The sequence below is a fragment of the Gracilinanus agilis genome, chromosome 5, assembly GCF_016433145.1.
Source record: "Gracilinanus agilis isolate LMUSP501 chromosome 5, AgileGrace, whole genome shotgun sequence".
In the NCBI taxonomy this organism is placed as follows: domain Eukaryota; kingdom Metazoa; phylum Chordata; class Mammalia; order Didelphimorphia; family Didelphidae; genus Gracilinanus; species Gracilinanus agilis.
In genome coordinates this window covers 86,840,068-86,863,417 of record NC_058134.1, presented here as the reverse complement: position 1 = coordinate 86,863,417, position 23,350 = coordinate 86,840,068, and the positions used below count along the sequence as shown (strand labels likewise).

At 35.3% G+C, this 23,350-nt stretch overlaps 1 protein-coding gene across 1 annotated transcript in view; it reads left to right on the top strand.

The window, feature by feature from the left end:
• DYNC2I1 (dynein 2 intermediate chain 1) overlaps nt 1–23,350 on the top strand; it is a 109,089-nt gene that overhangs the window by 16,790 nt on the left and 68,949 nt on the right. Inside the window, exons 4-7 of the mRNA XM_044678955.1 lie at nt 4,746–4,828; nt 11,909–12,214; nt 15,597–15,655; nt 17,465–17,522. Of these exons, the coding sequence (XP_044534890.1) occupies nt 4,746–4,828; nt 11,909–12,214; nt 15,597–15,655; nt 17,465–17,522 (506 nt within the window). The remainder of the gene's footprint in view (nt 1–4,745; nt 4,829–11,908; nt 12,215–15,596; nt 15,656–17,464; nt 17,523–23,350) is intronic.

Here is a 23,350-nt window from a genome sequence, read left to right as displayed (position 1 = left end):
TTAGATTGTTGATATGGTCAATTATGTGAATGGTTTTCCTAATGTTGAACCATCCTTGCATTTCTGGTATAAATCCCACCTGATCATGGTGGATAATCTTCTTTATCACTTGCTGGAGTCTCTTTGCCAGTATTCTATTTAAGATTTTTGCATCTATGTTCATTAGGGAGATTGGTCTGTAGTTTTCTTTCTCTGTTTTTGATTTACCTGGCTTTGGAATCAATTCCATAATATTTGTGTCACAAAAGGAATTTGGTAGGACTCCTTCTTTGCTCATTATATCAAATAATTTTTATAGTATTGGATTTAGTTGCTCTTTGAATGTGTGATAGAATTCACTTGTAAATCCATGAGGCCCTGGGTATTTTTTCTTAGAGAGTTCTTTGATGACTTGTTCAATTTCTTTTTCTTATATGGGATTATTTAGGTGTTCTATTTCTTCTGCTGTTAATCTAGGCAATTTATATTTTTGTAAATATTCATCCATATTACCTAGATTGCTATATTTATTGCCATATATTTAGGCAAAATAGTTTTTAATGATTGCCTTAATTTCCTCTTCATTAGAGGTGAGGTTTCTCTTTTCATCTTTGATACTGTCAATTTGGTTTTCTTCTGTCCTTTTTTTTTATTAGATTGACCAGATTCTTTCAATTTCTATTTTACTCTCTTGCTTAAGAATGTCAGGGCAATTTTCTTTGATAATTTCTTGTAATATGATATCTAAGGTTTTTTTTTTTTATCATGACTTTCAGGTAGTCTAATAATTCTTTTTTTTATTGGTTCTAAGGCAGAAGAGTGGTAAGGGCTAGGCAGTGGGGGTCAAGTGACTTGCCCCGGGTCACATAGCTAGGAAGTGTTTGAGTCCAGTTTTAAACCCAGGACCTCCCCATCTCTGGGTCTGGCTTTCAATCCACTGAGCCACCCAGCTCCCCCAAGTCTGCTAATTCTTAAATTGTCTCTCCTAGATCTCCTTTGTAGGTTGGTTGTTTTTTTTCCCCCTATGAGTTCATGTTTTCTCCTATTTTTTCATTCTTTTGATTTTGTTTTATTGTTTCTTGATGTATTATGAAAATCATTAGATTGTACTCACCCAGTTCTAATTTTTAAGAAATTATTTTCTTCAATGAACTTTTGAGCCTCCTTTTTTGGGAAACTTTTCTTTATTAGATTTTTCTACTTTTTTTCCCATTTGGCCGATTCTGTTTTGCATTGCTTTCATTTCTCTTGCTCATTTTCCCTCTGCCTCTCTTACTTGGTTTTTGAAATCTTTTTTGAGCTCTTCCAGAACTTGAGACCAATTCACATTTTTCTTTGAAGTTTTCCATGTAGCTGCTTTGATCTCATTGCCCCTATCTGAGTTTTTGCCTTTCTCTTCCTTGCCTCCTTCATGATTTTCTATACTTAGGTGGTTTTTTGTTGTTGTTGTTGTTTGTTCATTTTCCCAGCCTTTTTCTTGATGTTTACTTTTATCCTAAAGGTACTCTATTCTTAGGGTAGAGGGGACACTTTCTTAAATCTCAGTTTTTCCTTACTTCAATCCTTTGCCTTATTTCTAGGTTTCTGTAAGATTCAGTTCTTCCAAGGTGATATAATGGTCTAGGGGTTGAGAAGTCTGAAATTCACTTCCCTTTGCTGAGTCATTCTCCCCCAGGAACTATTGATGGCTTATAAGGCCAAGAGCACTTTTGACTTCCTTAGGCTGAGGCTTGGGCCTTTGCCTTTGTGTTTAGCAGAGCTCTGGGCCTCCCTCTAGTCTTATACAGGCTAGGAACACTGTGGACTACCTTGCCCTTGGGACCTGGTCCTCACTTCAGGCTTGAGTAAGGGCTCTGGACCTCTCCCCTTGGGCTTGCACCAGCTAGATGCACTGCCAACTGCCTTGTTATGAGACTTGGGGCCTCACCTTGAACTTAGGTAGGGATTTGGATCCTTACTCTTAACCATACATAAGCTAGGTGCACCATGGATTGCTTTGCCCCATGGCTTGGGGCCTTAGTGCAGGTTTGCATAAGGCATTGGACTTCAAATATTAAGTGTGGCTTAGGTAAGGTCTTGGGGTCTTGAAGTTTGCTTGGGCCCAGGTTCAGAACCTAGAACAGTAGATGTGGAGAATGGAAGCTTGAAGTTGACTTAGGCCATTGTTCCTTGGTGTGGCATTGCTGCACAGCCTTGCGGTGGGCTGAGTTTCCTTCTTCTCCCAGAGAACCAGATCCTCACTGCCTACCTTTCAAGTTGTTTTCTGGAGGAAAATTGCTTCACTCTGGCTCCTTATTGATTTTGCCACTGCAGTATTCATTTTGAAGAGTTATTTTAAGGTTGGAGAGGATTTTCTGAGTAGTTAGAGCTTTCCCTGCCTCTACTCTGCCATTTTGGCTCTGCCTTTGATCTTGTGTTTTTTTCCCCCCATAGTTGAATTTTATTAAAATTTTTTGAAAATCTGATGTAATTTCTTGAATGTAAGTTCTACTAGTTTTTCTCTTTCTAGTCAAGGTCGACCCCTTCTCATTGTCCAGTTGCAATATTTACCCTTTATTGTTTAATCAATTCAATGGGCTTAATTCATCCAAATTCATGTCATAGTTAACAGGCATTAGTCATTCATTTGTTTTTCTGTGCATGGACTGCAAGAACTGTCTCTTATATTGAATAATTGAATTAATTATATAATTATATTGAATATAATAGACTTCTCTACTAACAGCAATGCAATGATCCAGGACATTTCTGAGGGTCTTATGAGAAAGAACGCTATCCATATCCAGAGAAAGAACTGTGGGAGTAGAAACACAGAAGAAAAACAACTGCTTGAATCACATGGGTTGATGGGGATATGACTGGGGATATAGACTCTAAATGATCATCCTAATAGAGATGTTAATAATATGGAAATAGGTCTGGATCAATGACACATGTCAAACCCAATGGATTTGCTCATTGGCTGTGGGAGCAGGGTGGGAGGAGGGGAAGGAAAGAACATGAATCATGTAACCGTGGAAAAGTATTCTAAGTTAATTAATTAAATAAATAAATTTTAAAAAGACAAAGGACCATAGATTTAGAGCTAGAAAGATACTTAGAGAGTATTCTTATTCAGTTCAGAGCCTTATTTTATACATAACTGAGTTCCAGAGATGTGCCTTGGGAAGCTGATTTTTGGCAGCTGTATGATAGATGGATTGAATCAGGGAGAGACTGGAAGGAGGGAGACAAATAAGGAACTTACTACAATAATCCAGGTAGATATTGAGGAGAGGGATAGATGCTAGGTATTTGGGAAGGACAGAATTGACTTTGCCACTAGCTACATGTGGGAAATAGGGGACAGGATGAAGGAGAGACAAGAGTCATCTTTCATGACAATAGTGGAAAGCTTTGTCAAACTATGGCTCGTGTTTTGTGTTTTCCTTGTTATTGATAATTAGATGGTTATTGAGAAAACCTCTCTGTGGTTTTATCTCTAAAGCAATCTTACACTGTCTTAAAATGTGCAATGGTTACATATTCTGGGAGAAGACCATTTAAGCCTGCATTTTTATCTTATGACTTAGTTGTTTTTTGTAATCAACATATACTAGAACTTGTATTTCCTATACCTCTTAGTAATTTGTGTGATTGTCGCTGTGTGTTCTGCTACAGAAGATTATTCACAAAAGCTTGCCTCTTCATGGCTCATGTTTTCCATGAAGATTACTCTTGATACATGTGTGGGTAGGCACTTGCTAATGTACTTAGTCATCTTTTCTTGGCGGGGTGGGGGGTGGGGGAGTGAATAATGATACCATCCATCATTTTTCCATTTGTTTAGTATCTTCTCCACTTAGACATAACTTGAAATTGATCCTTCAGTGCTTTTAAAATTGTGCCTTTAAGCTTGTATTTCTCTTTGGTATACTAGCTTGTCTTCTTGGTTTTATCTTCTTAAGTTTTATTTTAAACTTCACATATAACAAAATGGCTGCTCAGGTGCTAGAGCCCAAGCTTCCATCTGAAATGATTGCTGTAAAAACACTGGCAAATCTGTTCAATTCTTTACTTTTGTCCTGCATTAGAAACTAGTCTTTTAAGGAAATGAAAATTATGTTATGCTGATAGAAAGTATGTTGCCTCAGAAGCCATTAGCTTTAGTTTAAAAGTAAAATTTTAGATATGATTTACTCTTAAATTATAAAATTTCTAAGGAAAGGGGCAGGTAGGTGGCTCAGTGCATACAGAGTCAGGTCCAGAGACAGGAGGTCCTAGGTTCAAGCATGGCCTCAGATATTTACTAGCCGTGTGACTCGGGGCAAGTCACTTACCCCCAATTGCCTAGCCCCTACCTCTCTTTTGCCTTTGGACTGATACTTAGTATTGATTCTAAAATGGAAGGTAAGGGTTAAAAAAACAACTTCAAAGTAAAATATAACATTTAAAATATAATAAATAATAGAACCTTTAGAGTAATGAATAATTGTTTTTCCCTCAAATAAAATAAATTTTTTCATCTCTTTCTCTCTTTTTCTTCCTCTTTCTCCCTTTCTCTTCCTTCCTTTTTACTTTCTTTATTATAATAATAAGCACTGTAAGGATTTGGCTATAGCCATAGCTCTATATCCTAGAACTATGAAGTATTAGGGCCTACATGCATTCATACATAGCTACTGAGGTGTAATCTTTTAATATATATGATGAATAGTGAAAAACTACAAAATCCTAATAGAGCCATTTTGTGCATTTGTTAATAAGAAAACTTTATTTTTTTATAGGAACCAAAGGAAAAGATAAAGACAGAGACCAAAAAGATGATTCTGAAAGAAAAGAAGATGAAAAGAAGTTTCGAGAAAAGAAGGTAAAGTAGGAGCTAAATTCTATAATCCTGACACATAAGAACTTTAATAATTATGACTAAAAACGAGTCTTTTTGAGCTTTTCAAAACATAAGAAGAAAACAGTTCAGGGACAGGGTCATGAGATATATGGAATTAACTCAATTATTTATGCATTAGTATGCTTAATTCTTGCAATACTATGAGTATTAAATATATAGGGGGTTTTCTTCTTTGCCCCAGCATCATTTGGGGACTAGATTCACAGTGATCAGGAAAATAGCAGAAAAAAAAGACATCATCAGGGAAAATTGTTAATGAGGAATTCAGGTGTTGTTTGATGAGCTTTTTAAGTGGTCTTTATACATTTCCTCATCTTATACCAACTTGATTGCTAGAAAGGATTTATAATCTTGCTGACTGGCAAACCCATGATAAGAAGAGTCTGGACTCTGAGCTAAATGTTAGGCACTCAGCAGTAAATATTGTCAAGCATATTACAACCAGTCAGAAACTGAAAGAAGTCTTTAACTGAAGAGAAAAGTTGGAAGAAATATAGAGGACCTTACACCTAGCAGACTGACCAATATGACAGCAAAGGAAAGTGATAAATGTTGGAGGGGATGTGGCAAAATTGGGACACTAATACACTGCTGGTGGAGTTGTGAATTGGCCCAACCATTCTGGAGGGCAATTTGAAATTATGTACAAAGGGCTTTAAAAGACTGTCTGCCCTTTGATCCAGCCACACCACTGCTGGGCTTGTACCCCAAAGAGGTAATGAGGAAAAATATCTGCACAAAAATATTTATAGCCACACTCTTTATAGTGGCAAAATATTGGAAAATGAGGGGTGTCCATCGATTAGGGAATGTCTGAACAAATTGTGGTATTTGTTGGTGATAGAATACTATTGTGCTAAAAGGAAGAATTGGAAGAATTCCATGTGAGCTGGAAAGACCTCCATGAATTGATGCAGAGTGAAAGGAGAAGAACCAGGAGAACATTGTACACAGAGACTAATACACTGTGGCACAATTGAATGTAATGGACTTCTGTACTAGCAGCATGACCCAGGACAATTCTGAGGGACTTATGAGAAAGAATGCTATTCACATCCAGAGAAGGAACTGTGGAAATGGAAATGCATTAGAAAAATATGTGATTGATCACATAGTGCAATAGGGATGTGATTGGGTTTTGATGTTAAAAGGTCACTCTACTGCAGATATGAATAACACACAAATAAAGTTTGAACAATGATACATGCATAACCCAGTGGAACTGCTTGTCAGATTTGGGAAGGGAGAAGAAAGAGTGTGTGTGGGGGAATCATAAGGCATGTAACCATCGAAAACTATTCTAAATAAAAAAAGGAAAAAAGGTAAAAAAAAAGAAATATGGAGAAACTACCTCCTTTATACCTGTTGTAATGCTTCAGCCCTTAACCTATAGTAACCTGATTAATCTATTAGGTCAAGTCATAATATAGTACTACATTCATGTTTTTGGAATGAATCAATGAGGACAGGTAATTGCTATACTGTTGAAAGACAATAGAGCTAGGGGGAGCAAAGGAAATGACTACTCTGTGGAATCCTCAGACAAAGGAATCTTTTCTGTTCTATTATTTCCATTTTTCAGGTTACCCTGGGATTAAGTGATTTGCTTAAGGCCATTCAGCTAGTTAATGTGGTGCAATTAGGACAAGATGACACTCAGTTCCATATTGTTTTGTTGATGTCACGTCCTCCTTCTGAATTTGAGGTACCAGAGTGACAGCCGTTCCTCTAGGTCAGGGGTCAGCAACATATGGCTCTTTCTGCAGGAGCCATAAAGTCAATTTTTTTTCAGGCACTGTTACAGGAGCGGCACTGTGAGCACTGTACGGCTCTCATGAAATTGCATTTTAAAAAATGTGGCGTTTATGGCTCTCACAGCCAAGAAGGTTGCCGACCCCTGTTCTAGGTAAAGAGAGTGAACTCAAAATACCATGAATGTTGTTAGAAAGGAAGAAAAACAGCATATCCTGTTGCAGTGAGATGGAGAGGTTTTAGGGAGAACATTAATGACTCTTTCTTAGGGTAATGAGTCTTTGGCTTTACAAGAAAATAAATATATTTTTCCCCTTTGTATTTATAGTTTTTTCCCTGAGTAATGAAGGCAAACTAAGGACAAACTTATGTAAATAGTAGTAGATCACAGTAATTAAGACAACTGTGACAAAATGTGATGAAGAAAATTTAAAGGATCAAAAACAAACATCCGAGGGAAAGCCTAGGCCTATTTTAAATGACATTCTTGGAAGCTTAGGAAAATACTCATTATAAATTAGGACCAGACAGACCTTAGCCCAAAACCCTAGTTGGCAAAATGGCAAATAAGAGGCTCATATAGGGAAGAAATGCTTCTATTTTTGGAAAACTGAATAATAGCTCAAGGAAGAAAAATATGGAAATCTAACAAGAAGATAAGTAAAATCCAAAAAATTTTAGGGACATTCAGTGGCACAGTGGATAGTCAGAAGGACTTCAGTTCAAGTTCAGCCTGGGACACTTCCTCTATGACCCCAAGAAAGTCATTTAGCTCTGTTTGCTTCATTTTCCTCATCTGTAACATGAACTGGAGAAGGGGGAAAAAAAAAAACAAAAACAAAAAACCTTTTTGTCTTTGCCAGAAATACCCTAAATGGAATCATGAAGAGTCAAACAGAAATGAAAACAACTGAATAACAACAAAAATTTTAGGATGTAATAACCATCAAGGCTTATAGGCAGATAACAAGCATTTATCAAAGCCCTTTCTATATGTCGGGCACAGTGCCAAGCAATGGGATACAAATACAAGCAAAAAGAAGTGTAGTCCTTGCCTTCAGGAAGTTTTCCTTCTATTGGGGAAGACAACACATTGAAAGGATTGATGAAATGCCTATTTATTCGGCACCCTTAGCAGACATTCTCTCATTGGATTCTCGCCATAACCTTAGTAGGTGCTGTTGTCACCCCCTTTTATAGGTGATGAAGTGGAAGCAGACAGATGTTAAGTGACTTGTCCAGGTCTTCCTGACTCCTATGCTCAAATCTCTATCCATTGCACTACTTAGATGCTTCCCATAGGGTAAAGGAGGATGACCTGGCATGATAATGTTTCAGAGTGAGAAGGCTTCAGGGGAAGATGGATGATCTAAGATGGAGACCTCAGGTACCGAGGGAAGTTCCAGAGTGAGACTTTGGCTGAGGCATACTTGGAAAAATCTAGAAAGTCACCAGCAGAGCCAGGAGGGAGGAGAATGAAGATTAGCTGACTTGATCTTCTCTTTCAAAATGGATGCCCTGTGAGAAACTTAGCAAAGGGATAAAAAAGGCCTGGCATGGTGAAGGAATGTTCCCTGGTGAGAAAGTGGAAGAGGGATCATTGGATATTCCTGGTTAGGGAAGCCCAGATGCTAAGGAAATTTTTAGTGTAAAATAGCAGCTGAAACAGTCAGATCAGTCATTCAGTACATACCATGTGCATATTGCATGCCAGACCCTAAACTAAGCTCTGGGATTAGAAAGACAAAAGTTAAACACTGCTCTCAAGGAATTCAGGATTTAATGGAGGGGAGGGGGGGGAGGCAGTGTGCAAACAGCAATGTACAGCCAAGGAATATACAGCAAAAATTGGAAATAAATCAACAGTAGGAAGGCTCTGAAAATAAGGAGAATCAGTAAAGGCTTCCTTTGGAAGGTGGGATTTTAGCTGATACTAGAAGGAAAGTAGGGAAGTCAGGAGTCAAGATGAGGTGCGGGAGCATTCTAGGCTTTGAGGACAGCTAGAGAAAATGTCTGAAGTTTGCAGACATCTTTGAGGAATAGGAAGGAGTACAATGCCACTGGATTTGCAGAGTATATGAGAGGAAGGAGGGGGAAGTTCCAGTGTGACAGGGCAACAGAGAGGCCAGGTACCAAAGTCCAGAAAATTGGATGTTGGATTAGGAGGATAATCAGAGGCACTTGATTATTTAGCAGGACAAGAAGTCATCTAAAAATTCTCCAGTTTCCCTGGTAACAGTAAAACTATTTGATATTAAATAACTGCTTTGTTCCGACTATGATGTAGAGATAAAAAATGAATTTCCATTCCCCAAAATCAGTAAACCCTGACACACTAGCGTTCACCTAAAAGTTTTGAAAAAAAAAACTAGTGAAATTTTACAACTTTTAGTCAAAATATGGACACTATTCTTACTTTATTAGAAGATTTAATAAAATAATTAATTAATAATGTACATGACTTCTCTTCACAAGATTACTAGACAAACCTTAGATATTACAGACTAATTAATGCCTCTCTTTTATTTTTTTTAAACCCTCGCATCCCTTTTTAGAACCAATACCATATATTGGTTCCAACGCAGAAGAATAGACGAGGGTTGAGTGACTTGCTCAAAGTCACATAGCTAGAAAGTATCTGAAGCCATCTTGAGCCCAGGACTTCCCATCTGTAGGCCTGACTCTCAATCTACTGAACTACCCCGCTGTTCCCATGAATGTGTCTTTGATGCTGGATTAACTGACAAAATTAGGTCAGGTCAATTCTATACCGCCACAAGATCACTTTGTTTCCTGATTGCTCAGTGTTGATGTAAAACAGGCAGGCAGTATCCTTCCTATAGGAGGATGTTATGCCTGACAAATAGAGTTCTTGGAGAGGATAAATTTTTATGTGATAAGCAGTTATTCAGTGGACATAAACCTTTAAACTTTGAAACCTCCTCTGACAAAGTTTTGCAACAAAGCCTTCTAAACATTTTTGGAATGACACTGCAGTGGGGAAACTTAGTTCCTAAAGTTGCTTCTCTGGTTGAAGAAGTGCAAACAATCTAGTTTTTAGAGATTAGCATTGAGACCAAATTTTTAGTCAAGTTATCTAGAAGAGAAAGTCCCAAATCACATTTGCAGATAACACTAAAGTTTTGGGGATAATAAAATGCCAAGCTGTCAAGAATGACAAGCCATGTGAGGACTTAAAAAATGGGAACTTTACATGACTCATGTTGTCTCCCTTTCCTCTTTCCTCCCCCCTCCGGGAGTTGATAAGATACTCAAAATCTATTTCCATATTATTCATTTTTGTAATAGAGTAATCTTTTAAAATCCAAACCCAAAATCATAAACTCAAATAAACAAGTGATAAATCATGGTTTCTTCTACATTTCTATTTCCAGATTTCTTTCTCTAGATGTGGATAGCATTCTTTTTCATAAGTCTCTCGGGATTGTCCTAGATCATTGCATTGCTACTAGTAGCAAAGTCAGTTACCTTTGACTGTCCCACAATGTTTCAGTTCCTATGTACAGTGTTTTCCTGGTTCTGCTTATTTCACTCTGCCAGTTCATGGAGATCTTTCCAGTTCTTATAGAAATCAAGCGGTTCATCCTTTTAACACAATAGTATTCCATCACCATCATATACCATAGTTTGTTCAGCCATTCCCCAATTACAAGACAACCCCTCATTTTCCAATTTTTTTGCTACCATAAAAAGCTCAGCTATAGATAAAAATGAGAACTTTTCAAGCTTTGAAGACTAAGATTGAAAAAGAATGAGGTGGGGGCAGCTGGGTGGTTCAGTGGATTGAGAACCATGCCTAGAGACGGGAGGTCCTAGGTTCAAATTTGGCCTCAGCCACTCCCTAGCTGTGTGACCCTGGGCAAGTCACTTAACCCCCATTGCCTAGTCTTTACCACTCTTCTGCCTTGAAGCCAATACACAGTATTAACTCCAAGACAGAAGGTAAGGGTTTAAAAAAAAAAAGAAAAAAAATGAGGTTGCAAACCATAGAATCCTGAAGGGGCCAGGAAAATATTATATAACAAAATATTATATTAATTATGTGTATAATTATGTATGATATATAATTATATTTAATAATAAAATAAAAATTCTTCTTAGCAGACATCTCTTGAACTAGAAAAGGTGACCTTATGAACAGCAAAAAGGCTTCTAGAGGCCTCATCAAAAGTCTTCCCAAATCTGATCTTTCCTCTGTCTCTAATCAGGCCTTCACACTATTGCCAGTTACATGATTTCTCTTTGTTGTTGCGTTTTTCCTTATGGTAAAATTCAAAATCCATAATTTGATATTCAAAACAGATAGTTCTAGTCTAGTTCCACCCTTCTTCAACCTTATTTCATACTTCTGACTTTCTACTCTGCCCAGATTGAACTCACTTTCCTAGCCTTGTGCCTTTGGTTATGTTTCCTAGAATGATCACTTTCTCTCCTTTCCCAATGATTTCATCTACTCTCAAAAGCCCAACTCAAAGAGCATATCTCTCTCTTAAAAAAACAACAACAAAACTCTTACCTTCTGACTTAAAATTATTAAGAAGTATCAGTTCCAAGGCAGAAGAGTGGTAAGGGTTAGACAATGGGGGTTAAGTGACTTGCCCATGGACACACAGCTAGGAAGTACCTGAGGCCAATTTGGAACCCTGGACCTCCCATCTCCAGGCCCAGCCCTCAATCCACTGAGCCACGTAGCTGTAACTCAAATACCAAATGTCATCTCCTTTAGGAAACCCTCCCTGATTACTCCTAGTCAGAAGTAACCTACATTCCTTTCCTATGAAAATTCACATAATACTTTCAACCTCTTATAATCCCTTAGAATGAGGTGTGATGGTGAGTCAGGGTTTGCTTTACCTTCTTTCTAGTCCTTCTCTTCCTTCACTTCTCTTTCTCTAGTGCTGATAAGTCCCACTGGCATGTTTGAAAATGTTTATCAATACATTCAGCATGCAGTAATTCTGGGATCAGTGGAATGACATGTACAAAGTTCTCCTCTTCCGTGCTGTAATGGGGTTAGGGGACAAGCAGTAACTTGGCCCCATGTTACTTTACAGTCTGTAGACATGATGAAGAAAGTTCTCATGGCCTCCTAGGCATTCCTATGTAAAGAATATATGTAAATCACATTATTGGTACTGTAGTTATAGGCATATACATGAATCAATTTTTTTTTCTCATGACTGTTATACCATGTCTTCTGTGTAGTTAAGGACTTGCATGCTTTATACAGTCAGAAATTATCCAACTTAATATTTTTAAATATTGCAGTTTGGTGAAAATAAAGAGTTTACTCTGAGATATTACATGCATAAAGAAGAAGGAGAAAGAAAGCATAAGAAACAAAAAGAACAAGAACAAGATAAGAAACACAAAGAAAAAAGCAGCACTAGGGATAAAAAAGAAAGACTGTCAAAAGAAAAAAGCAACATGGCCTATGACAAGGATATGGAAGAAAAACATAAAGAAAAACGGCATAAAGAAGGAATTTCTTTAGAGGATGAGAGGTCAAAAAATACCCTGGAGAGGAAAGAAAAAACATCTAAAGAAGAGCATAAAAAGAAAAAGGAATCAAAGGTATTTTTTCTCTTCCTTAACAACTGAATTTTATTATTTAATCCTTTGGCTTGTATACCTTTCTTGACAGTTGCAGTCTTATTATACTTGATTTCTAGTGAAGCAAATGTGGAGGTTTATTGTTCAACCTATTGGAGACAAACATAGCTGAACTTAGTATTATTTTATTAGTGATTGATTGAAAAGTAATAAAATTTTGAACTACTGAGGAGTAAATCATTACCTGTCATTTGTATATTGAGTACATTAATGAAAAATACTTTGAAGTACTCAATATTTTTCCTGGAAATAATGTTGAAAAAGCAGAAAGATTTAGGTTTATTATAATTTTATATAAATTGTTCTTGATTGTAAAGTATCTAATTATGTAATACATACATATATATTTAAATACTGTGCTTGCATAATATAATTCTAGACTCATTATTGAATTTCAAAGAACCTAACCAATAATAATTTATCTATTTTTTTCCTGTCTCTCTTTAGTGAATTAGAAATCAAGGCTTTTGGGGCAGCTAAAAAAGGGGTTCAGTGGATAGAGTGCTAGGCATGGAAATAGGAGGGTCCTGGGTTCCAATTTGACTTCAGACACTTCCTAGCTGTGTGACCCCGGGCAAGTCACTTAACCCTAATTACCCAGCCCTTGCTGTTGTTCTGCTTTGGAATTGATACTCAGTATTGATTCTTAGATACAGGGTAAGGTTTTTTTTTTGTTTTTTTTTAAAGAAAGATACAAAGACTTTTTTCTTAGGTTGCTACTTTGCACGAATTCAATTTGCATTTATTATTTTATGTGGGAAAGAGTTGCTTTTGTCTCTGTTTTACAGACTCTAAGGGCAGAAAAGTAAAGTAAGTATATAGGGTCACAGGCTATTATCAAAGCTCAAGTTAGAACTGGAATTTATGTACCCTGCCCCGGTTCTCTAGCTTTCCGTTATTAACATTCAAATTTTAGAAGCTGAGTTATTAAACTGAGCTTTATTAATTAAAATTATAGCATATATATATGGATAGAAAGTCATATTAAGAATGACATCTTGAAGATATTTCATTTGAAACTGTTGCTTGCATTAGTTGCTCCTATTTTTTGCCCTTGGTGATTTTCAATTTCCCTTTCAATATCTCCTGCCTATTCCCTGTGCATTGTTCACCACCCCCTGCCTCTCAGGTGCCCAATGCCTTCATGCTGAGATCTAAGTATCCCCAAATTCCTTCCTCCTAATTTTTCCTCTTCACTTTAGCATAGTACCCAGATCTACTCTCCCCTACCAGTGTACACTTTCTCTTGAATGCCTTGAGATCTAGCTTTCTTTCCCATGACTCTTGCTTTCTTTAACCCTTCTCTTGCAGGATATAATGCCTTCCTTATTGCCAAAGCTAAGAGTTCATTTGATTCTCTTTACTCACTGCTCCTTCTCCCCTTTTTCCTCTTTCCATAATAGAACTCACTGTACTGGTTCTTGTCTTCTAGTTACTCATTTCTTTTCCTTCCTGCTTTCTTCTTTCTCCAATTCCCTTACATGGATTGTGCAGTCAAAAGTCCTTTTCTCAGCAGAGAATTCATCTCTTCTAATGGTTTCAGGTATAGTGATTTATGCTGATGACTGACTTTAATTAAACTGGAGTTGAAATCTTAGAGTCACTTAGACTCATTCTCTTCTTTTATTTCCTATATTCAGTCACCTTGTCTGGCCATTTTTACTGTGAAGTTTCTTTTCATTTTTCAGCTGGTACTTTCTTTTTTATTTTATCCTAATTTAGATCCTTATTACCTCAAATATGGAATGTTATAATTGCCTCCTAGTTAGTCTTTCAGACTTTTATTTGTCCTTCTTTCAATTTATTCTCCTTACTACTGCCAAAGTAATCTCCAAACAAGACTTTCATCCTTTACTCTTCTTCTCAAAAAACTATTACTATGTGAAGTCTAAACTCCTCTACTTGACTCCCAAATATGGTCCCATTGTATCTATCCAATCTTATTTCCCACTTGGCCTTGTTTATATATTCTGGTTTTGTCAGGGATGCCTTCTAAATTGGCTCTTCAAAAATTTTTTTTCTTAAACCCTTGCCTTTTCTCCTAGAATTGACACGTAGTATCAGTTCCAAGGCAGACTAGCTGTAAGGCCTAGGCATTTGAGGTTAAGTGATTTGTCCAGGTTTATACAGATGGGAAATATCTGAGACCATATTTGAACCCAGGTCCTCCTGACTCCAGGCCTGCTGTGCTTTCTCTTGTGCTACCTAGTTGCCCCTCTAAACCTGCTTCTTTAAAGGGCATGCTCAGAGTAGCTTAGTAGAAGAAAGGTGGGATGTAGGATTGAGACAATGGACTTGAACTGATTTTAAGTTCCTGCTATATATTGGCTGTGTGACCCAGGTCAAATCATTTTCTCAGTGCTCTCAGAAATTCACTAAGACTAAAGGAATTTTCTCATAAGGAGACCCAAATAGCAAGGGAGATAGTAGTGTTAGCCAAGGAAAAAACCAACCTGAGTTCCATTGTCTTGTCACATTCCTGACACCTTTTTTTTTGCTTGATTCTCAGCTTGCTTCTTATTTTATAATTATTTCATCAGAATATATGAAAAGGAAAGTTTTTGTAAATTTATTTTTGTAAAGGGCCTTATGATATCAGTAACAGAAAATTTTAAATTGTCCAGAAAAGTTAAAAGTGAAATATACAAAATTATGTAATTATAAGCAATTTTTCAGCAAAGATATTTGTCAGACTTCTTTTTGTTAAATCATTTTAGTCGTGTCTGACTCTTCCCGATACTATTTTGGGATTTTCTTGGTAAATATATTGAAATGGTTTGCCATTTCCTTTTCCAGCACATTTAACAGATGAGAAACTGTGGCAAATAAGATTGTGTCTTGCTCAGGGTCTCATTCTAAGTGACTGAAGCTTGATTTGAATTTTGGAAGATGAGTCTTTGTGATTCTAAGCCTAAGATTATATCCACTGTACCACCTAGCTGCCTGATGAACTTTTTGATACCTAGTAATGATTTATATTTTTTAAAGGAATTAAAATAAATCCTTGGAACTATCTGAAAAAATTGTTGGTATTCCTTTTTTCATCTCTTTCTCAGGCATGGCGCCCTAATTTATTTAAAAGATTACTAGAACATAAAATAGACTATTTTTAGGCCAAGTTGAAGCTGTGGATGATATATTTTTATAACAGCATAATTTAGTTTTTAAAACATTGATATTTATTGATTGTTTTTATTTGTATATCTCTTCCATTTCCCAGTGTATCTTTCTCCCCTTCCTCTGCAGGTACCATTTTAAAATTCAAATTTGTATCTATTTTATGTAGATTTTTCCTAATGATATTTTAAAAAATAATGGAAATCATTATTACTTTGTTTTACAGACTAGTGACCACAGAAGTGGAGGAGCAAATTCCAAAAGAGAAAGTATATCTATCATCCAGTAAGGAAGATGAATAATTTGATTCCAGATATGTATTTCATAGTTCTTTTAGGGGGGTTGCTTACAAATTCTACATTTTGGCTCTATTTTTAATTAGGGTTATAGGTGAATGAATAAATGGAAAAGCTTATATTAAACACTAGGATTGTGTGGCAAAAAGTTGCTGGGGATATAAATAAAAAGGAAGATGCTTCACTCACTTCTCTCAGGGAACTTATTATGTACAATAATTGTGTTTCTGCAAAGTCACACATGAATATTTTAATTAAAATCTACCTTCAAATGCTAGTGGAAAAGTTTGGTATCTAAAGGAAACCTTTGGGGGTAGTAACTGAAAAAAAGAAAATATTACCTTCATTTTTTCTTTTATATAAATCTATTATTTGGGTTTGTTTAAGTTCAGGTACTCCCTGCTCACTTTCTGAAAGTATAATCAACTTGGAAATATTAATAATATATCAAAAAAGGTTAATGATTTACTATCTAGTATACTCCAATGGAAAAAGCCCCAGCACTTGTGAGTGAATTATTTCCTTTTTCATAAGTTAATTATGCTCCATATAGATAGGAATATAACAAGTGTGGTCATCATAACAGTTATTCGAGTGTGTGAGTAAAGACATTTTGCTTTTCTTTTAATATCTGGCTTGAATGCAGCCAGGTTCTTTATTGCTTTTATTGCAAATTCCATAAAGTTTATCTTTGTTTTCTTGACAACTTTACAACACTTTTTTCCTATATCCCCATTCCCAGAACCCCCCCTCTCTTATTCCTGAAATTTCTAGGGCTTTTGTACTCTTTTCTTATATTCCTTTCTCAGTTTATTCCATCCTTGCCCTCACTCAAAGGGTACCACCCTTTTCCCTCACAGAATCCAAGAATACCCTTATGGCTGTTAGCAATTTGTTGAGAGGAAATTACTTAATTGAACTTGTCTTGGGAATTTTTGTGAGCAAAAAAAAAAAAAAAGAAAAAGAAAAAAAGAATTCTTGAAGGTATATTGGTGGAGTGAGCAGAAAGTTTAGAATGAGCACTTGCTAGTATCATTCTCAATATCCTTCCTTTGCTGGATGTTAGCAACTTGGCATCCTGCTTCTAAAAAGCTGCTAACTGACTTTAGAGCAGGGATTCTTGACCTGGGAGATCGATACATTGCCAAAAAGGTCTAAGATAGATTCCAGGGGATCTGTGAATTTAGATGAGAAAATAATCGCATCTTTAATTTCACTTAATTCTACTGAAATTGCATTCCCTTCAGTTATGGATTTTAAAAAATACATTATACTAAGGAGAAGCACATAGATTTCATCTGACAGCCAAGGGCTTCTATGACAAAAAATGATGAAGAAATCTTACTTAAGAGAATTAAAAGGTGTGAAAAAGCTTTTCCTTAGAAATGTGTGCTTTTTATGAAGCTTCTTAATTAAATAAAAAAGATATTTAAATGCAAACATTAAATGCCAAAATTGGGCTTTATTATTTTTTGCCAGCCAGTAGTTAGCCATTTAGGAGTACACAATTAGATAAGAAATAGGGTTAATTTTAAAGTAAAGCTTATTGATTTATAGAGATACAAGTCTCACATTATGTCTAACTTGGGATGAGATATCTAATAAGAGGGTTCAGGAATTTGCTAAAAGCCTTCCAAAGACAAAATACAGACCTAACCATAAGTACTTAAAATGATGGGCTTATACATTTTTAGTTTGGAGAAACATTATTACTATTTGCTTTTAATGATAGTTCTTTCTGTTGTGTGAAAAATATGATGAGTCTTCCTTCTAAAATTTTGTAATGTTTGGTTTCTAGACGTGTAGAGAATTTAGGAAAGACTGGTGGAAAGGACAACAAAGACAGCAAAAAAAAGGTAAATTTGCTTTTGGAAATCCATAGGTCACATACATTTTATTATAAAGTAAAATTATCAGTATATAAATCAAATACTTTTAGCATAACAGAGTGTCATGAATGAATAAGAAATAGGATCATGTACACATAATTAAGGGCAGTTAGGTGACAGTGACTAGAACACCAGGCCTGGAGTCAAAAGGACCTGAGTTCAGACTTCAGACACATACCCGATGTGTGACCCTGGGCAAGTTACTTAACCCTGTTTGTCTCAGTTTCCTCATCTGTAAAATGAGGTAGAGAAAGAAATGGCAAACCACTCCATTTTTCTTCCCCAAAGAGAAAACCCCAAAATGAGGTCATAAAGAAACTGATATGACTGTAAAATCTCAACAACCAAGTACATAATTAAAGCTATCTTTTATTATGTGATCATAGTATGAGGAAAAGGGTGAGAAATTTATATTTCATATTTAGAGGAAAATTTCTACTTCTGGAAATTTTTCTTTCTTAATTTAGACAATTGGATCCCCAGTTTTGGGTGTTTGTTTTTCTGAGTCATATTTATTTTAACGTGGCCATTTTCAGCTTGTATCCTACTCTAGATAGTTTAAATTTAGTGTATAGGCAGATAATTCTTGTGCAAAACCTTAATTATTTAAAAATATTAATGACATTATTGCTTATTGAATAAAACTATACTCTTATTAGAGCATAGGCAATACATCTAATAGAAGACAGATGAAATGATTTATAAATGTTTATTGATTGGTTGGTTAGTTATTGCTAGTCTTCTCTGTATATACTTTGCTTAAAAATGTATCACCTTTAACTTAAACAATCAGATCTCCAGTTTCAGATATTTATATTATGCTGAGTCAAGTATTTTATAGTCTAGTCATTTTCATTTTATGTCTTACCCTAGATGATTTCAATTGGTATAAGGACAGACCATTTTTAGGAAAAAAGCCTTAATATTTATTTTGGGTGTCTTCTCAGTTCTTTTTTGTACCCCTTTTTCTCCATTTGGCCCTTATCTTGTCTTCTGGTTGTCTCATTAATATATTTTACTGTGTCATTCCTTTATACTTACCTTCCTTCAAATGACTTATTATCCAAAATTATTTCTCTTACCTATCCTATTTCATCAAAATTCATACTTTTTTATTTTTATAGAGGGAGTGTTAGTCAACCTGATTATTTGATTAAAGTAATACAAATACATTGTGAATGACTGATAGGTTTAAGTTTGCATCTCTAAATGGCAGAATTTGTTTTACAAACTCACTGGTGTTTGTAGGTGTTTGTTTTCCTCTTATTTAGTTTCTTTTTTAAAAATCAAATTGTGGTCACTGGTCTCTATTCCTCAATTTTCTATTGACATAATGGTTAATTTTCAAGGATTCAAGTTCTATAGATTTTTTTTCAGTAATATAATCTTTTTTCCCCTTAACCCTTAACTTTCATCTTAGAATCAATACTGTATACTGATTCCAAGGCAGAAATGAGGTAAGGTCTAGGCAATGGGGAATAAGTGACTTAACCAGAGTCACAGCCAGAAGTATCCGAGTCCAAATTTGAACACAGAACTTCCAATCTTTAGACCTGGTTCTTAATCCACTCAGCCACCTAACTGCCCCCAGTAATATAGACTTAAATGTTGTAAATTAAGTAATTCTTCTAAAACTTTCAAGGGGATGAGAATATAATATTTTTATCCAGAAACAAGAACATTAATTAAAAATTCTTGAAATATGAATCGGTGAAAATTATTTTTTCTGTTGTTTTTTATTTTAAAAAAAATTGAAAAAATTAGCTTTTTAAAATATTTCCCCATGTTTACATGATACGTTTTCTTTCCCTCCCTTTTTTCTCCCCCCTCTCAGAGCTGACAAGCAATTCCACTGGGCTATACAAATTTTATCATTTCATACCTATTTCCATATTATTTTCATTTTTACAATAGAGCAATCTTTTGAAACCAAAATCCCAAATCATGTACCCATATAAACAAGTGATAAGTCATATGCTTTTCTTCTGGGTTTCTATTCCCACAGTTATTTCTCTCAATGTGGATGGCATTCTTTCTCATAAGTCCCTTGGGATTGTCATGGATCGTTGCATTGCTACTAGTAGTCAGGTCCATTATACTTGATCATTCCACAATGTTTCCCTATCTGTATATAATGTTCTCTTGGTTCTGCTAATTTCACTCTGCATCATTTCATGGAGGTTCTTCCATTTTATATAGAAATCTTACAGTTCATCATTCCTTATAACACAATAGTATTCTATCACCATCATATATCACAATTCGTTCAGCCATTCCCCAATCAAGGGACATCCCCTCATTTTCTAATGTTTTGCCACCACAAAAAGCATGGCTATGAATATTTTTGTACAACTTTTTTTTTTATCTCTTTGGGGTACAAACTTAATAGTGGTATTACTGGATCAAAGGGCATGCATTCTTTTAAGTTCCTTTGGGTATAATTCCAAATTGCCTTGCAGAATCGTTGGATCAATTCACAACTCTACCAGTATATTAGTATATTAGTGTCCCATTTTTGGCACATCCCTTCCAACATTTATTATTTTCCTTTACTGCCATATTGGCCAATCTGTTAGGTGTGAGGTGATACCTCAGAGTTGCTTTGATTTGTATTTCCCCAATAAGGGGAGATTTAGAACACTTTTTCATATGATTGTTGATAGTTTTGATTTCTTCATCTTAAACTTGCCTATTCATATCCTTTGACCACTTGTCAAAAGAGGAATGACTTGATTTCTTGTACATTTGACTTAGTTCCTTATATATTTGGGAAATTAGACCTTTGTTAGAGGTTTTTGTTATAAAAAAATTTTTCCCCCAATTTGTTGCTTCCCTTCTAATTTTGGTTGCATAGATTTTGTACAAACAAAACCTTTTTAATTTAATATAATCAAAATAATTCATTTTACATCTTGTAATGTTCTCTGTCTCTTGCTTGGTCTTAAATTCCTTTTTTTCCATAGATCTGACAGGTATACTATTCTATTTTCATCTAATTTATTTATAATTTCCCTCTTTATATTTAAGTCATTTACCCATTTTGAATTTATCTTCTTATTGGGTATAAGATGTTGATCTAAACCTAATTTTTCCCATACTGTTTTCTAATTTTCCCAGCAGTTTTTTTTTCAAATAGTGAGTTCTTGTTCCCAAATCTGGGATCTTTGGGCTTATCAAACACTAACTTGCTGAAGTCATTTACTCCTAGTCTATTCGATTATTCTACCCTTCTGTTTCTTGGCTAGTACCATATTGTTTTGATGATTACTGCTTTATTTAAGATCTGGGACTGCTAGGCCTCATCCTTCCCATTTTTTTCATTAGTTCCCTTGATAGTCTTGGTCTTTTGTTTTTCCAAATGAACTTTGTTATAATTTTTTTCTAATTCAATAAAAAAATTTCTTGTTAGTTTGATAGGTATGGCACTGAATAAGTAAATTAATTTGGGTAGGATTGTAATTTTTATTATATTAGCTTGACCTACCCATGAACAATTAATGTTTTTCCAATTGTTTAGGTCTAGTTTTATTTGTGTGAAAAGTGTTTTATAGTTGTATTCATATAATTCTTGAGTTTATTTTGACAGAAAAATTCCCAAATATTTAATATTATTTTGACTGATTTCAAATGCAGTTTCTCTTTCTAACTCTTGTTGCTGAGTTTGTTGGAAATATATAGAAATGCTGATGATTTATATGAGTTTATTTTGTATCTTGCAACTGTGCTAAAATTATTATTTCTACTAGCTTTTTAGTTGATTTTCTAGGATTCTCTAAATATACCATCATACCATCTGCAAAGAGTGTTAGTTTAGTCTCCTTATTGCCTACTTTAATCACTTCAATTTCTTTTTCTTCTCTAATTGCTACCCACTATCATTCCTAGTAATATTAAATAATAGAGGTGATAATTGGCATCCTTGCTTCACTCCTAATCTTATTGGGAAGGTTTCTAACAATTCTATTTCCGATGATACTTGCTGATTGTTTTAAATAAATACTGTTTATTATTTTGTGGAAAGACCCTTCTAGTCCTCTACTTTCCAGTGTTTTTATTAGGAATGGGCTTTGTATTTTGTCAAAGGCTTTTTTTGCATCTATTAAGATAAAAATGTGATTTGTGTTCGTCTGGTTATTATTATGGTCAATTATGTGGATGCTCTTCCTAATGTTAAACTAGCCTTGTATTCCTGGTATAAATCTCATCTGGTCACAGTGAATAATCCTTATGATGACATGCTGCAGTCTGTTTGCTAGTATTTTATTTAATATTTTTGCATCTCTGTTCATTAAGGAGATTGGCCTATAGTTTTCTTTCTCTGTTTTTGGTCTGTCTGGCTTAGGTATGTAAAAGGCTGGTTGGGAAACTGGACCACATATGGAAATACACACTGTGGGGCACACATACAAACCCCAGTAGGGAAAGGATTGTAATAAGTAAACTAAATGAAACACACAAGTCTTTTGGGAACTAGGTGGTGAATGAGAGAATAACAGTTGAGCTGGGTAACAGACAGTTTAACTGAAACTCCAATCTAGCTAGGAAAACAAGTAGCTCTGTGGGTTCTTGGTTTGGAGGAGAGTACAACAGGAATCTCATAAAAATTCAGTTTAATGTTATAATAAGGGAAAGTGATAAAGGAAAAGGTCAAACTAACTCTTTAAGGATAGGGGTAAAAACAAGAGCTTTTGGTTTGGGAATTTCTATTCTATTTCTATAGCAGACAGTCTTGGCAAGACTGGCTGGTCAAAAGGGGAAAAAGATTTCTCACAAAGATGTCCTCTTCACAGATGAATCAGCTATACTCAGGAAGAGAGGTAACTCAGCAAGTAATCCACTGGGTAAAGTCAGGGAGATGAATATATATATATATATATATATCCACCATACAGATATTAATTCAATTCTCAACCTGAGCTTTCTTGGCTTGTTAGATATTCTTGTTGATGGAGATAACCCACTTTTCCAGGCTCTTCACTAAGACAGTTAGCTCCTCTAACCCAAAAGCCATTACCAAGAGTCACTGAGAAAAGTCACTCCTCTGACCAGAATTCCATGATTAGAATTCCCAGGCCTTGCCTGTCAGCTCTGCCTGCTTTTTTGCTCCTTACTCTAAAATCCTACATTTTCCTATAAGAGTTATCAGTATCATATTTGTGTCAGAAAAGGCATTTGGGTAGGACTCCTTTTTTGCTTATTTTGTCAAATAATTTGTGTAGTATTGGGATTAGTTTTTCTTTGAATGTTTGATAGAATTCACTTGTGAATCCATCTGGCCCTTGGGGTTTTTTCTTAGGGAGTTCATTGATGACTTGTTCAGTTTCTTTTTCTGAGATGGGATTATTTAAGAATTCTGTTTCCTCTTTTGTTAATCTAGGCAATTTATATTTTTGTAAATATTCATCCATTTCACCTAGATTGTCATATTTATTGTTATATACTTGGGCAAAGTAGTTCTTAATAATTGTCTCAATTTCTTCTTCATTAGAGCTGAGATTGCCCTTTTCACTTTTTTTTCATTTTTTAAAAAATTTTAAACCCTTAACTTCTGTGTATTGGCTCCTAGTTAGAAGTGTGGTAAGGGTAGGCAATGGAGGTCAAGTGACTTGCCCAGGGTCACACAGCTGGGAAGTGTCTGAGGCCAGATTTGAACCTAGGACCTCCCATCTCTAGGCCTGACTCTCAATCTACTGAGCTATCCAGCTGCCCCCTGCCCTTTTCATTTTTTTTTTTTACATTTATTAATATTCATTTTTAACATGGTTACATGATTCATGCTCCTCCTTTCCCCTTCA